Raw genomic sequence first — 16,192 nt, forward strand, 5'->3', positions numbered from 1 at the left:
TAATTCTTTGGTTCAACAACTTGTCATACGTTTGTGGAATCGAGAGAGTATGGTAAGTTCTGTTTAAATGCCTACAACATATAGGAATCACACATGTTCACAATTGCAGGCCTATTGCATTAAGGAATAAACCTTTCCTATTGAAACATGAATCGGGAAGCTTTTGAAATTGTTGGATTAGGATTAGGATTAAGGTTAGGAATACTTTATGGGAGGTTCATAGTTCGTGTTTGTGTATATATACAAGGGACTTAAGCTCTCTGCTCCATCAATTACCACAAGCAATAAGTCAGATTCACTGTCTCATAGAGTGACTGCATCCTCTAGATTGATCAGAGAAGAAGCTAGCTAAGAGTTCTAAGTTCATTGATAAATGGGTCCATCAGGCATGTGCATCTGCAGTTCGATCTCATGCTTTGTAATAACCGTAACCGCGCTGATCATCGCTTGCACTACATACTCGATTGTAAGGGCTGAACAACTCCGCACCCCACCAGGTCCCTTAAAGATACACGTAACTGATGCCTCCCTCAACTACACCACCCTTGATCTGGCCCTCAATATCACCCTTGAAAACCCCAACAAGTATTTCCACATCTATTACGACGACTCTATAGTCATCGCTGGTTACAGCAACAAAACCTCTGCTATAGCGAGTGTCGCCGACTTTCACCAACTCGAAAATAATACGACTCTTCTGACGCCGTCGTTGAAAATGCATCGGGGTGATAGTACTGACGATGCAACTGGGTCGGGAAAAGGGAATTACTACGACATTGTCGTCAAGCTCTATCTTCCAAAGTGGTACAAGTCCATCTCCAAGAAGAGGGACAATTGGCAAAGCAGTATACATATGTACACATGTGAATTGAAGGTTCCTTTGAACAATGGATCAAAATCTGTTGATGCTTTCAATACTACCGAGTGCGCGCCAAGAACCGTTGATTTTGGTTTTCGCTATAGCTGGCGTAAGTTAGTGTAGGTGCTTAAATGACCTGGTGATATAATGGATCGAGCATTAAATTCATATTCAGGGTGGCAAGAAGTGCTCAATCCTTTTTTGTTTTTTTTTTTTTTTTCATCGATAGACATCGCAGATGAAGCTTTAGTTAATTTTGTTTGGAAGAAAGAAAAGTCCGGATTATGTATTGCAGAGATAATAGTCATGCTGGATCTTTATATGAACCCAGCTAGGTAGCTAAAATTGCTTTATTTGTTTTTTTTTTTATCAATCTTCGTCAACTATATAGGCATCTTCCAAGTTTATGGCCGAACTGTTTATATCATTATATATGATAACTCTAGTCAGTGCTTATCTGAATTATTTATGTTATTTGATTTTAGGGGTAGAATGGATTACTAAAGCAATTTGACAGTAATTAATAAGAAAATATGTGCGGACTGTATGTAATTTTTTTATAACAAAATGAACTTGGAATGAAAAACCTCTAGAACAAATTATATAAGTTAAAAACCTCCAAAGATGTTCGTGGAGCTTATACATACTATGGTTTGAAGTTTGTGTTTGGCTCCAAAACCAACTGGTGTGCAAACAGTCTCTTTTGAGCGAGTGGTTGCGCAGGCGTGCCAGCACCGCGGGGTGCAGTCGTTGGGGTAGTCCCGTGACCTGACTTCTTCTTCAAGCGTTGTGGACGAGGAGAGCACCAACCTCGTCACAGGGTTCTTTTCTTGCCTTTCGGGAAAGGACTTTTTTGCCTTACTGGGTAAGGGCTTTGGTTGTGGTCTCTTGCGTTCACCGAATCGATACTCAACGTTGTAGGTTGAGCAGAGCAATCACTGGGAAGTTGAGAGAAGCACGGGTTTGCTAAAGCGTGACTTTAGCTTCGCTGGGTTGCGAGGGCGTTACCCTTGCTTCGCTGGAAGTAACAGTGGCGGTTGTGCTAGCAGTCGGCTCCTGGGGAGACTGGGACTGGAAGTACGGTCGCCGGGTTGATCTGGTGAGGCTGACAGTCGGCTCGCGAGGAGACTAGGACTGGCTGGCGGTCACCGGGTTTCAACAAGGTTGAGAGTTTGCTCCGGGGAGGCTTTGTAATCGCTGGGATTGATTGATTCGAGAGAGGTCCTTTTCTGTATCGTCTTTAGCCTCTATATATAGGCTGCTGCAGATTCTCTTTCCAAATATGAATGAAATACTATATTTTAGGCCACAGTTATTGGCCTTGAATCAAATCAAAACTCTTAATAGTTTTGATATTATCGTAGGCGATAATTAGAGCAACTCCAACAGCTTCTCCATATTTTGATTTTTCTCTACTTTAGGGAAAAATTAGCCTATTTTGCTCCAACAGATTCCCTATAATTATCTCTATTTTAGAGAAAGTGAGGAAAGAGAAAACCAAATTCCCTATATTTACAGCAAACTCTAAAATTTAAGGAAGAATATAGAGATTTTAGAGATTGCTGTAAAATAGAGAATCTGTTGGAGTTGGAGAAGAAAAAGATGCTAAAGCTTTGACTTTTGCTTCCTTATTATACAGAAATTATAGGGAAGCTGTTGGAGTTGCTCTTAATAATTATCTGCCTCTATCGCCGCTAGAATGTAGGCAAGGATTAATTGCCTCTTGAACCAACATCTTGGATGCGATCTTCTTCCAGACAACGTAATTGCCTCAAAGATTGACTCTTGGATATGCACGTTATATGGTACTGAAGGAATAAGGAATGACATAATTAAAGATAATTATATCCTTCCATCTGCTCCACCTTCATGAAACCTTAATCGCATAGCAGACCTGCTCGCTTGCATATGATTGGTAGCAAATGATGGTGGCCCACTATATATATAGTCCTTAATTGTCTCACCATGCATGATATATACATCCCCAAATCAATAGGAGTCCACTCTTGCACGTCTCCCTTAATTGCATGGGAATCTTGGCTTCTTCCTCAATTGGCCCACCGTTGGACCTAACATGCAAGGGCAACTATACATACATATAATAAGATTATATATATACCTTCCTTGATTGCATGTTCCTATATGTGCCATTGCACATTAATTGCATGGGCTACATAAGCCACCATTAATTACCAAATATATGATAATTAATAGTAAATCAAGAAATATCATGATTCGCCTCAAGATTGCTTAGCCTCCAAGTAGGCTTTTTGTATACTTTAAATAATATATTCCGAACTTATAGGAAATAAATAGGTTGGGCCACGGAAATTGGCCCGGTTTTCTTCGAGTCTCCCTTGTCGGGAAAAATATTTATTTTGGGTTCAAACAGTTTGAACCAAGCTATTTTTTGTGGTATTGATATGTTGGAAATTGAATCTAACTGGACTCTTTTGGTCAAACTTGTTCTTGGCGGTGATACTAATTTGCACCTTTTGGGGCTCTCTACTTTCTTGTTGGAGAACCTTACTTGGAAGATTTAATTATTATATATGTTTCTTTTAAGCGCGTGCTCGCACACACACACACACATACAGAGATTGCCATATGGTGGTTGACTTCTTAACCAAAAACAGTATCAATCACTCTATGGAGTGATTGAATTTGTTGTTTGCAGCCTTACTTGGAAGATTTGAATTCTGTTAGTAGATTTTGGAAGATTTTTTAATGGTTCTGGTGCCTGTTAGATAGTACCCCGGAACAACCCCATTTTATGGAACTGTATCAATAAAAAAGAATACTACGGTTTGGAGAATGTATGATGCATTATTCTTACACTTTTGGAGTTTTTTTTTTTTTTGGGTGAACAAGGGGGCTTAAATTGACTTGTAATGAGTTTACAGTACTTAGGCCATGTTTGGGATTGCTTTGCTTTAAAAAAAAAGAAAAGCAGCTTCTATTCAAAATTTTAGATTTTATTGTGTTTGGTAAATAAATAAAAAACAGCTTTAATTGAAAGTTATACTTCACTGGCAGTAGATTTTAGAAGCAGCCAAGAGGTTGCTTTTAGAAGCTGTTGTGGATCAAAACACGCTCTGCATTTGTTTTATGTACTGACAGCACTTTTAAAAATATTATTTACCAAACACAAAACTGTTTTAATTCATAGCTGATTATTCTCACAATATAGCAGTAACTGTTTTTTTTTTAAGTCACAGCAATCCCAAACTAGTCCTTAGATAGGAGATTGGTTGTTATCCTGCCATTTTTTTCTATCTTTAAGTGTATGCAGACTCTGGCATTTTAGCTGGTCATCTAATGCAATGAACCTTTATTTTAAAAATAAAAAATTAAAAAATTTAAAAAAAAGACCTAAAAGGCCAACAAAAAGAGAGAGAAAACCAGAACCATTAAAAAATCTTCCGAAATCTACCAACAGAATTCAAATCTTCCAAGTAAGGCTGCAAAGCATGGGAATGAAGGTCAGCAAATTCAATCACTCCATAGCGTGGTTGATACTGTTTTTGGCTAAGCAGTCAACCGCCATATGGCACTCTCTGTACGTATATGCTTAAAAGAAACGTATATAATAATTAAATCTTCCAAGCAAGGTTCTGCAAGACGAAAGCAGAGAGCCCCAAAGGTGCTACTTAATATCACTGTCAAGAACAAGTTTGACCAAAAGAGCCGAGTCAAATTCAATTTCCAGCATATCAATACCACAAGAAATAGCTTGGTTCAAACTTCAAACCATGGTACATATAAGCTCCATGAACATCCTTGGAGGTTTTTAAATTCTGGATTAGAGAGTTCCGTTTATTTTTATAATATGTTTCACCGGATATTATTGAATATATGTATCACTAGCTATCTATCTTTTCAAATATATGTTTGACTTTTGTCTTACACTCACATTCTTTCAAATTGTTTACGATATTCCAAAAACTTCCTAGACCGAAAGATTGATCCATTAAGGGTTCATTGAAACTAAACTTGAAAATGAGGAAAAAATGTAGCAGCAATATATACTTTTTTCATTCACGGTTCATGAAGCTTAATTACAAAAGAAGAATTCCTACTATTCTTCAGCTCATCACACACTCTTTTTTCTGTCCAAAGCAGCCACCAAACTACACGTCCTTCTACGATCACAAACATCACCTTTTGCGATTAACCCACCCGCCAGTCCCTGTATCTTTGTGACTTCAATCTCGGCCACCACCGCGAAAGTGGCCGGTGTTCCGGCGTCGTTTTGGGGTTGCAGATGCACTTGGTGTCGATGCTTCAGGCGGTTTTGGAGAGTTGCCGCCGTTGGTTGTTTTGGGTTCTCGATTTTGAAGTAGTTTTCAGAGTGACGGTCTTGGTAGACGCCATATCGATGAAATGGATTGAGGAGATTGGTGGGTTTGTATGCACTTATGATACTTCTCGATTATTCCCATTTCTGATGGGAATTAGTAGGTTTCCCGATTGAAATAGGAAAGTCTTTTCCTTTTTTCTGAAGGGAATTAAGCTCAGTGATCACCTTCTTTCCCACTGGCTCTAGGTAAGCATTTGTTTCTATAAAGACTACCTATAGCTAAGCTAGGACTGTTCTTCCTAGTGTGAGCGGGTTGTTCTGTTTATATATAGCTAGGCCCATTCTGTTGGCCAAGTAGTTTTGAATTATTCTTCGATTAATCTCCATTTTCTCTTTTCTCAAGCATTGTCATTATCTCAGCCATGGCTAAGGACGCCGACTGTAACAATGCGAATGGCTTCCTTCTTGAACTCGAGGGCATCCTCAGCCTCCTCACGCTCATCGTTCTCTGTGTTTTTGCTGCTCTCATGATTATCCTCTTCACACGACCCTACATTGCTAATTCTGACATTACTCATGCTTCGCTTGCCGAGTTCAACTTCAGTACCCCGACCGCCACCAACAATTTCAGTGCCAATATTCTTCACTACAAGCTTAATCTCAACATCGCAGTCGGAAACCCAAACGAAAACTACGGCATCTACCACGACAAAGTTCAAATGCTGGCTTATTATAAGAAGCAGAGGTTTGGCATGGCGAATTTGAGCTCTTTTTACCAAGGGAAGAGGAACATAACTGAAATGACACTGCCGTTGAAAGGACAACAAGTGATGATTTTTGATGGGATTGAGGATCTTTGCAAGCTTAAGCATCGCGACGATGGAGCTGATTACGATATTGTTGATGAGCTCTATCGTCAAAACAAGTACCAAGCCACTGCGTCAGCTATGGCTAGGTTGATTCGGCCGAGTTGGGAAGATAAGTCCAAGATGACATGTTACTTGGTAGTTCCCTTGATCAGTGGTTACAAGAATAACAGAGGAGCTCGATCTGCCATGTGCTATGAAGATCACTTTGATGTTGAGCTATACTTCCATTTTGTTTTTCTTTGTTTACTGGAGTTCCACTTGGTTATATTGGCTGTAGTGTTGGTTTTGATTCTTTTGGGGGCTTCTGCAGAGGCCGAAGAGCAGGGTACTGCAGTACAAGTTCATATTGATAACGGTCGTACACTAATTATTGAGTTGTGAATAATATTTGATTCAGAATGGGAATGTAAATAGGTTTCCTATTGTTGGGTTGGGTATAAACTAATATCGTATAGACAAGAGTTTAATTTCTAATCAGCTAATCCATTTAAATGGTTCCTCTTCATGCCAATTCGAAGTTGGATTACATTCAACAACCAATGCTTTTCATAGATTACATATTCGGGACACGAGAGTACTGTGCATGGAACCCTCAATTCGGATAAGGAAACTCACAATTTGACCCAAAAAAATAATAATGATTTGACTTAAGAGACTACACTTAAGTGTTGATTTTGATGATTTCACTGCATACCACGCCATGACGGGAAGAACACAATGAGGAATTTTGCGCGGCCAAGGAATCGGCGAATGGAATCAAGACCAGCCAAATTATTGATGCATAAGATCATGAATAGGAGTAGCCAAAACACCGCCTGATAGAAAAATGCCCTTTTCGAGCCGGCAATGACTCATATTGAGCTTTATTGCGAGGAAAGTGCTTATGAAAAGCCTTCACTGCTCCGGCGACCCCATCCTCATTCTCCATTGCTTTGGCAATTTCAACAGCACGCTCTTTAACCTGCATGAAATTCAAATGTATTCAGAGTAGGCGTCTAAAGACAGAAAAAAAAACTAGAGTATTTGAGACTATTACTTTCTTTTGATAATTTACTAACAATAAATGATTATCTAATGTATGGGAACAGTACTTGCATTAGAAAAAGTAATTCACGTTTGCTATAACACCGGGCATTAAATGTTCACAATGGTCAGTAGTGTTTCCAAAAGATTGCAAGTTTTGAGTTTTTGCCACCACAGATGTAAGAATTTGCATGTTAAAATGATATGCAATAATGCAAATAAACATCAAATTTCAGTTTAATCAATGTGCTGCGTATGTGAAACTCACACCCGTCGGAAATGATAAAGTCTATAGGATGGATTGTAAAGAAAATGGCAAATACCTTTGGATCTAACATGAACCGTATGGCATCAACCAATTTTTCAAGTGAGAACTCATCAGCTGGGATTGGTGCAGGACCTACTCCTCTCGCATGCACCCTCTCACCCCAAAATGGCTGGTCTCCAAAGAATGGCACAATCGTAGTTGGACACTAAAAGAAGACAGAAGATGACCAAAGTAAGCCGCTGAATCATTCAAAAAATGTCAGATTGCAAAGAATGGCATAAGCAGTTACGTTACCGCAGCTTTCAAACCGGCAGCAGTTGTCCCAGCACCTCCATGATGTACCTGGAAAGAATTCCATATATCCAGTGAGAAACCTGATATTTGCTCAAGAGATGTTGAAGCAAGAACTCGGATCCTCTTGACTTTTGACTCTTTGGTGCTCATAACAGTACCTCCAACACAAACCACTTTTTATTCAACTACAATTTAGCATTTTTTGATTTGGTGTCTACCACAATAAGATTCCTTCAGATATTTCTTATTACAATTCCACTTATTGTTTTTCACCAGTAGCTGATATGGTTCACGTTTTTTTATTATTGGCACTAATATATCCAAAGCGACAAAACTATAACACTTTAGGAACAAGTATATTGCTATAAAACAAGTAGACTGCTATGGCCCACATGAATTTATTATTACTACATCAATTTATCATTACAACATGCACCTGCTGCTACATGCTTCAAATGAAATGTTCAAGACTTTTTCTATTGTCAGATTTGAATTAAAGATCATGTCACTGAAACAAATATACCACGGAGCTGTCATGAATTTAGTAAGCACGAGGGCAGCAAAATCTGAACTAAACCAAAATGAACTAATAACATAAAGAATTTACCACGGCAGAGCATCGTAGGAAGAGCCAATCATGGGGGCAATTGTCCACTAAGTACACAGAATCATTTGGTTCTACCGCTGAGAAGAGAAAAATAAATTGTTTCATGTCCAGATAAGCATGCATATACACTATGCTCGAAAGTAATCTTAAGAATCAAGACTTACAATTACCAAGGCCACCCCAGCCTTTGTTGATAATGCCTCTCTGTCCAGTAATTTCCAGAGCTTGAAGAATAATATTGGTCATCTTCTCTGGTTCTTGAAGAGGCTGATACAATGCACAATAAAAGAAAAAACATTAGCATGTAGCGAGCCAATTTACCACTCCAATGAAATGTTCAGCTTAGTAACCTTTAGTATGCAATACACAAGCATACTCATCAGACACACCTCAGTTAAATAAAATAGATATTTAAAAATTAAACAGAGGGTCAATTTGTCAGTTATTATGAATAGACCCCCAAAACCTGTCAGTAGTACAAACATGAAGGCAGTCACTCTGAAGAAGTGAGGCTTTTATGTTAATTGTTTGGTTGAGAAGGAACAAGTACTTATTTGGGGATAAGGAGGACAAAAGGTAGCCACTTGGAATATAACTGGAATTGGTGTGTGTTTGTCAGTTATTATGAATAGACCCCCAAAACCTGTAAGTAGTACAAACATGAAGGCAGTCACTCTGAAGAGGTGAGGCTTTTATGTTAATTGTTTGGTTGAGAAGGAACAAGTACTTATTTGAGGATAAGGAGGACAAAAGGTAGCTGCTTGGAATATAACTGGAATTGGTGTGCGTGTGTGTGCGCGTGCGTGTGTGTGTGAAAAAGCTGCGAGGAAACATACAAGGCTACCGAATCCAACATAGACAGGCTGTTCACCAGCTCCAAGCCACTTCACAAGTGAATCAGGAGGTTCATAATTTGAAGCAAGGTCAAGAAAACAAAACCCAACGACATCAATCTTAGGACCCCAATCTGCCAATCAAGTAAAAACTAGAAAACGTTAGAAAATCATCAGCAAGAAAGATAATGCACTCTATTTAGTATTTCTTTCATAAGCAAGAAAGATAACAACCGCTCAAGATATTAGGATAGTGATAGTGTTCATTTCACCAGAAACTACAGTCGTTTTCTATCCTGTTTCTTGCGTTGTATTTGTATGTTTAAGTCCAGTCATACTTCTATCCTCCCTGCTCCCTCTAACCGAGGGTCTTCTTAGTTGGTCAAGGTGGCATATATCTACCCTAGAAAGTCATGTATCTTCAGATTTAAAGTCTAACCAAGAATCTGAGCAATGGCAGAAGATATATTATTGCACTCTTTCTCAATATTACATCAAATTATGACTCTCTTTGATATTTTCAATATAATGACGTTAGCTTGTACATTCAGAAGCTAGAGGAGAGATCTAGTAGACACTGATTATGGAGTCTACTCATAATGGCCAAATTAGGTTACCAAAAGGAAAACAGAACATATGAACAGTCGGGCTGATCTTTAACTCATGGAATGATGAGGAACAAAACATTGACAATTCAATAGATATTAGCAATTGTTAGTCCCTCAGTATCTACTGGGCAATGCATTGAAGAAAACTGTGACGCTATATGAAAACAAAACCTCAAACTTAATCTCTGTATGCCATTTATCAGTCAACTTATTGTACCAGTAACCCCATGACCTTATATCATGTCAATTCATATAAAGTTTTCATCTGAATGAAAGAGATTTAAATATGACCTTTAGGTTTGGGAACAAGATGAGGACTCCATATATACCCATAGGGAACGTCAGGAGGAGTACTATAGTATCCACTTAAATATGTGGTACGTCTCAGCTTCAGCATTTTCTTCCTAAACTCATTTATCATGTCTCGAATTCCTAGCCAAATTAATGCATCGACTATTTGATATGATAGCTGGAAAGAAAAGAAAAAATTGTTCAACAGCAAAATAAAGAACTGGCCAACAAAGGCACCAATGCAAATCAAAATCAGTAAGATATTTAAGTTTGATATGAGACTCACTCTATATCCAATATGTTGCTTGACACGGGATAGAGGATGAGGGAATTCACTGGTAGGCCTAAGAAAGAGTAAGCATACTATCAAGAAATATAATATACAACTTTGATATGGAAGATAGGAAGCTACAAACGAACATGGAGTCATGAAAGAATCAGGAAAATGATCCTTTTTTAGGATGAGGCACTTATTTGAGTATTTAATCCTAAAACGTCCCGTTGAAAATGAGAAGGGATAAAGAATAAAATTTAAAAAATTTACCAAACTTTAGAAAAGCTATATATGTGATGAACATTCCCTATACTGGTATCCATTATGTGTTTTTGAGAAACACATAGCACCAAAACAAACAATGGACACAGAAAGTCTAAAGCAATAACAAGATAAAAATTAATTAGAAATACTTACGTCCATGGCATTGTAAAAAAGATATGAATCGGTACTTTTAGTGCCTCAGCAACATGAGAGTGCCCTGGACCACCAGTTGCAAAGGTTAAGAGTCCACAAAATAATTTCAAACCACATAAAATAAAAATAACAGATCTTTTGGTTATTATTATTTTCCAATAGAACATAAGCATGAAGCCTTTTAAAGAAGCTCAAGACATCAGCTAATTAGCCAAGCAAGGGAGTTTGGTTCCAAAGGAAAGGTCGTAACTTGAAGAGAACAAAAGCACTATAATTTCTGGCAGAGTATAGTTCATAGATATACGTACAAATTTTGATTTAAATTCCAGTTTGTTACCATCTTTTTCCCTTGATCCACTGTATATTACTCAGATCTCACACTAAGAAGGTTTTAGTTCATTTCCAGGGAACCAATATGTCAAATTGACTTGCAAAATACCAATATGTGAAGAAAAGGTCAATTATTTCAGTGGTTATAGTAACCACAAATAGCATTAGCTCTTACTTTTCTTGAAAAAACAAGAAGTAATTAAATAAATAAATAAGATGACGAAATCTAACCATATGCTGGTGGGTTGGCAATTATTGCATCTGCTTTAAACGGGACTTTGGTATCAGGATCAGGTTCCTTGCACGCAGGAAGTAAAGAAAATATTATTTCTTTCATTTGCTGTCGCTGAATAGATACTTCCGAAGGTCCCGATGGCAAGAAACCTTTGTTCTTGACCATATCTGTAAATATATAATATAAAGCTATTGTTAAAGCTTATATTTACCAAAAACAAGTGTAAGGAGCTGAACAAAGAACCTTTCAATATTGATACAGAAGGACAAGCATCAAGCCAATGCAATTTTTTAAGTACAAAAACTTTAAGCATCCAATAAAGAATGACATATTCCCAAAATCCCAGTAGATTTGTAACATTGAGTTTTATTTATCAAGAATTCGTATCATGTGGCTCACTGGAGAATTCAAAATCCCAGGAATGCCATCATTGGATATTTCATTAACAGATTCATATGTGTGAAGCTTGTCATCCTCAGCAATTTTCAGAATTATGTTAGAGACTACCAAGACAGCTCTTGGAATTTGGATAGTGAAGTAGATATCCATTTCAGAGGTGAGCATATCCATTTCAGAGGTGAGCAGGAAGGAAGGTGATTAGTAAAAAAATACTTCAACGAGAAACTTACAAAAGGTGCAAACTGAGATTCTTCTATACATATGTGGTTCAATCTCACAACCAATTCTAGCATGAACACCCCCATCGCTGACTCTATTGATTGAAACCTTTTGAGACAGTTAGGTGCACATTTGTGTGTTCTTGAAGGAACATACAGGCAAATAAGCATGAATCTTCAATTCTAACATATCCAAGTGTATTTTCCGGCACCAAAATACATCCAGAATTACTCAATAAAGCAGAACAAGAAATGCAAAAGTTAATACTTGATATGCTATGAATAAGTCTGATAGATCAAACGAGGTAGTTGGTAAATACCTTGTCCCTCATTAAAAAGAAAATAAGAATCTATCAATCACCAAAATTACCGGAAAAAAAAAAAAAAAGACTCATCATGTAAGCAGGATATCCAAAAAGAAAAAAGTTCAAAAAATATTCACTTACATTCAGCAAGAACTTTCGGATCTCCACCTAAAGGAAAGAACTCCAACCCAGCAGTAAGGACAAAATCTTTGAAATTTGCATGAGTTGCTAGCCTAACCCTATGGCCATATTCCTGCAAAGTTGAGCAACATACCATCATTTCACAGATAAGATTCTCAGATATCACGACCAAGACAGCTCTCTTTATATATTCTCATTCCTGGCCTGTGAAATTCAATTCCATATAAATAAAATTTCTCAAGTACTCACATTTATACAGTTGACATAAAGATGAATTGAAAATAACTAATAAATCATGTAATCAATTTCCAAAACAGCCTTTTTTAATAGTGAACACCCAAGTTTAACGATTCAGGGGCGTAATTATATCACCTAAGCAACAGCTAAGTACCAAAACCATCAGATGGTTTAAAAACTGCAATGCACAGGAAGAGAATGAACAAAGATAAGGAGATAAGGTAGAGAGAGAGAAAGAAAGAGAGAGATTTAGAGCAAATTAGAGAGATGAAAGACAGAGCACTCATGGTAATCAAGCATCAATCATTCAGAAAACAGTCGTCCTCCGGAATCTTTTGCGAGGTATCCTATACAATTTTTGTAATTAATTATCCAGTTATATAAATTCACTTTTTTCTACAAAGAGATAAAATTAAAAAACACATGTTGCCATATCGGTTGGATGGGCGCATGCAGTGTTCTTTAAAGAGGATCCTCCAGGATATTGAAGTTAGATTTTGCTTTCAGGATGTTCAATGTCATCCAACAGTTATTACAATAATGTACAGACACAATCCTAGCAATAATTCAGAAAAGCTACTGAACTTCAAAAACACAAACAGTAGCTAATTCCAATTGAATCTGCATGTCATTACTCAACCTAATCAAGAGTAGCCAGCACGAGACCACCAACATATTACCACGGAAGTCAACAATTCCTAAAGAAAGTAGACACAAAATCATATAAAATTTAACTGAGAAAGCCTAAATAACCTGCAATTTTTTTCCAATAGCAACAAATGGCTGAACATCTCCTCGCGTACCAACAATCAGCATTACAATTTGCAGTGGAGGTATATCAGGCACATTTTCCGATGCACCGGAACTCTCTTCATCATAAACAACTCCGGTTCCAAAATCCAGTAAATGCGGTTTAACATCTCCCGGAACGTCGAATTGCACAGTCCCGTTATCCGTAACTGTTGCCACTCGTTTTATATGCTTAAGCTGCACAAGTTCAAGAACAAAAATCCTACAAATTTCAAGCTCCTCGACCTAAAAATGCACATATTTGCAGAATGAAACAATAAACGAAGAAGAAGAAGAAGAAGAAGAAGGATTGAGTACCTTTTTTCTGAAAGGGATTTTTTCGTCGAAGAGTCTGGTTAGATATAGAGCTAATGACTGACTCTGATTCAATTTCGGGCCTGTATCAAGCTGACCGGAACTCGAACCCGATGAGGTTCCGGTATAGTTTCCGGAACCGTTTCCGGCATTCGACAATTCTCCGGAGGCTTCTACTGGCACATGCCTCTCTGTAAACCCTACGTAATCCACATTTCCTCACAGAATCAAAATACTGATTACGCTAAACATTGGAGTGAGGAATCGAAAAGGCGAGGAAACCTGAAGAGGAGCTGCTGCTGCCATTGGCGTCGCTAGCGTCGAGGTGTGCGTCGTAATAGACGGAAGTGTCGGAGCTGCCGGAATCGGCACGGCGGTGGTCGGCGGGAGGCTCGGTGGCCATGGATTTGGGAGTGGGGGGATTCCCGAGGTGAGGGATTGGATATAATGCCTGATAGGAAAGTTAGGTATCGCGATGTCCTAACTTCGTAAAAAGCGAAAAAGAGAAAAGAGAGGGAGGAGGAGGAGGAGGAGGGTCACGTGGAGCTTGCGATGTTGTAAGGACACGCTTTCCCGTAGAGAGGGCGCCAAAAAAAATGTAACCGACCCACGAGGATTTCTCGGGTCCGGTTTATAACGGATGAAACCGCCCAGCGCAGATTATTATGATTTTTCGAATTTTAAAAGGTCGTTCCATTAAAGAGTTCATTTAAACATTTACTTTTTTTTTTTTTAAAAGGATTTGATTTTATTAAATATCAAAGTCATGAAAAACAGGCCAGAGTCTAACAGAACTTACATAAGAAGAGTCGGAATTTAACCGGGTATCCTATCTAAGTCACTTCTAAACTCATTAAAGCTAAAATGGTCGCTCGCTGAAACAACAAGTCAACAAAATAAGTAAGAAATAATCTCACTTCCTAAGGCAAAATCAATTCATCTGGTCTAAACTGCCAGCACTCAATTGTGGTACACATATCAACTAGAAACATCTTAGAAAGTATATAGAAATCACTCCCACTTGAGAAGTCTTGATGTTAAGAGTGTCTTGAAATTTTATACCTTAAGCAAGCACTTGCTCTTTCCCCTTAGGGTTAGAGTTAGTGCTTGTTTCAGGTTCATCAGCAGCTAACAACCTCGGCATCAGGTTGGTCTTTTTGCTCTTTATCTTTTCTTGTTCTCCATCCTTTTTTCTTCCTTTTCCTGCTGTTCCATATGGCAGCTTGTTCACACTTCCAACAGGACGTCCTCTCTTTCTCTTAGGTTGATCATTATTGTTCGGAGGTCCCTCCAACAATTCCATAGTCACTGCATCCAAATTTTTTTTTCCAATAGCAAGACTTAAACGCAATTTTTTTTGGAGAGATAGTTACCTCATCATGTTCCCTACTACGGCGTTGTCCTGTGATTGGATCTTCATTGAGTCTTGGTTCACTCAATTCTCTAATCTGCACTTGTCTTCGATGTCGATGCATGGCTAGCACAGATTGAGGTAGGATAGCTTCGGGTATACTATTAGGGATTTGAGCCTTGAAAATCAGAGTTTGGTTGTTTACCGTTACCTTATTGACATTAGGGTTTTCCAGTCCCCGTAATACGGCTAAAGCCGTGGGTTGCTCCACCGTGCCAACAGGTATGTCACGGTCTTCTTCCAGATCCGGCCCTAAACAAGGGAGGCCAACATGGTTAACTAGGCCGCAGGTGCCACACCTGCCAAACAATTTGTCATATCGAAAACTGCACCATGACTGGACTTCATCTTCCGCCCTGAAACGTCGACGAAACAGGAGAGGTTTGACATAATCGATCTCGACCCTAATGCGCAAAACTCGCGTCCGAAAGGCAGGGCGATCAACTTCCATGAACTCGCCTAGGGTACTCCCAATCAGTCGCATAATCCGTTCGGATCTGAAGGCCGGTGGCACTCCTTGCAGTGTCATCCAATATCATGATTTATTCAATGGGATCTCCCTTGCCGGACTGACACCGTCATACGGTGCTAAGGCTATAAGAGCCCGGTTATATCTCTATGGTCCTCCTTTCCAAACCCTATTCACATCCAAAGGGTCTGTAAAAGTGAACAAGACCCTATCATCTTCTCCGAGTTCTTCAACATTCAATCTGCCATTGATTCTCCATGCAGATCGAAACAGGCCAAGGAAAGAGCGACGAGAATATTCTCGTGCCGTGAGTAGCTTTCTTACCATGAATGCTTCAGGTTGTCTCAATCCTTTTGATGGACGCAAATCCACCGGTTGCTTGCCATCAGCCAGCGCTAGGGAGGAGGCCAAGCGGACTGCCATTGCATCAATTGCCATTGACGTGAGAGAGAGGCTACGCAGTCAAGAAACCCTAACCCTAGTTTAAGGAGGGGGAGAGAGACGGCTGCGGCTGGATGATTTGTTGGCAACTTGGTATCTTTAAACATTTACTATATTAATTTGTATATCGAACTAATCTACTTAATATATTTCAATATATCATAAAAACCTAATTCTATATTTAAAAGATGGAAAGTGATTTTTCATGAGTTAGAAATGCTATTAGGAGTGAAAATAATAGTTATAAAAATACTATAAG

General features: G+C 38.6%; 2 protein-coding genes across 4 annotated transcripts; one reads left to right on the forward strand and one right to left on the reverse strand.

The window, feature by feature from the left end:
- Positions 1-373: 373 nt before the first annotated feature.
- LOC112192419 (NDR1/HIN1-like protein 3) lies at positions 374-982 on the forward strand. The gene has a single exon (XM_024332155.1). It carries the CDS (start codon positions 374-376, stop codon positions 980-982), a length of 609 nt encoding a protein of 202 aa, XP_024187923.1.
- A 5,485-nt stretch (positions 983-6,467) lies between these two features.
- On the reverse strand, positions 6,468-14,208 carry LOC112191371 (sterol 3-beta-glucosyltransferase UGT80A2). Of its 3 annotated transcripts, XM_024330693.2 has the most exons (14): positions 13,895-14,204; positions 13,616-13,812; positions 13,262-13,495; positions 12,272-12,383; positions 11,205-11,375; positions 10,644-10,707; positions 10,239-10,296; positions 9,953-10,130; positions 9,057-9,187; positions 8,385-8,487; positions 8,221-8,297; positions 7,614-7,661; positions 7,375-7,524; positions 6,470-6,989 (listed from the first exon to the last, which is right to left on the reverse strand). In XM_024330693.2, the coding sequence occupies exons 1-14, from the start codon at positions 14,013-14,015 to the stop codon at positions 6,816-6,818; spliced, it is 1,818 nt and encodes a 605-aa protein (XP_024186461.1). In that variant the 5' UTR covers positions 14,016-14,204; the 3' UTR covers positions 6,470-6,815. The 3 variants fall into 3 exon arrangements, 2 of the variants coding, with proteins under 2 accessions (XP_040373222.1, XP_024186461.1); XM_040517288.1 differs by lacking the exon at positions 11,205-11,375 and having other exon boundaries at positions 6,468-6,989; positions 13,895-14,206; XR_002932937.2 differs by lacking the exon at positions 8,221-8,297 and having other exon boundaries at positions 6,848-6,989; positions 13,895-14,208.
- Positions 14,209-16,192: the final 1,984 nt, after the last annotated feature.

The sequence above is a fragment of the Rosa chinensis genome, chromosome 3 (genome assembly GCF_002994745.2).
Source record: "Rosa chinensis cultivar Old Blush chromosome 3, RchiOBHm-V2, whole genome shotgun sequence".
Lineage (NCBI taxonomy): Eukaryota > Viridiplantae > Streptophyta > Magnoliopsida > Rosales > Rosaceae > Rosa > Rosa chinensis.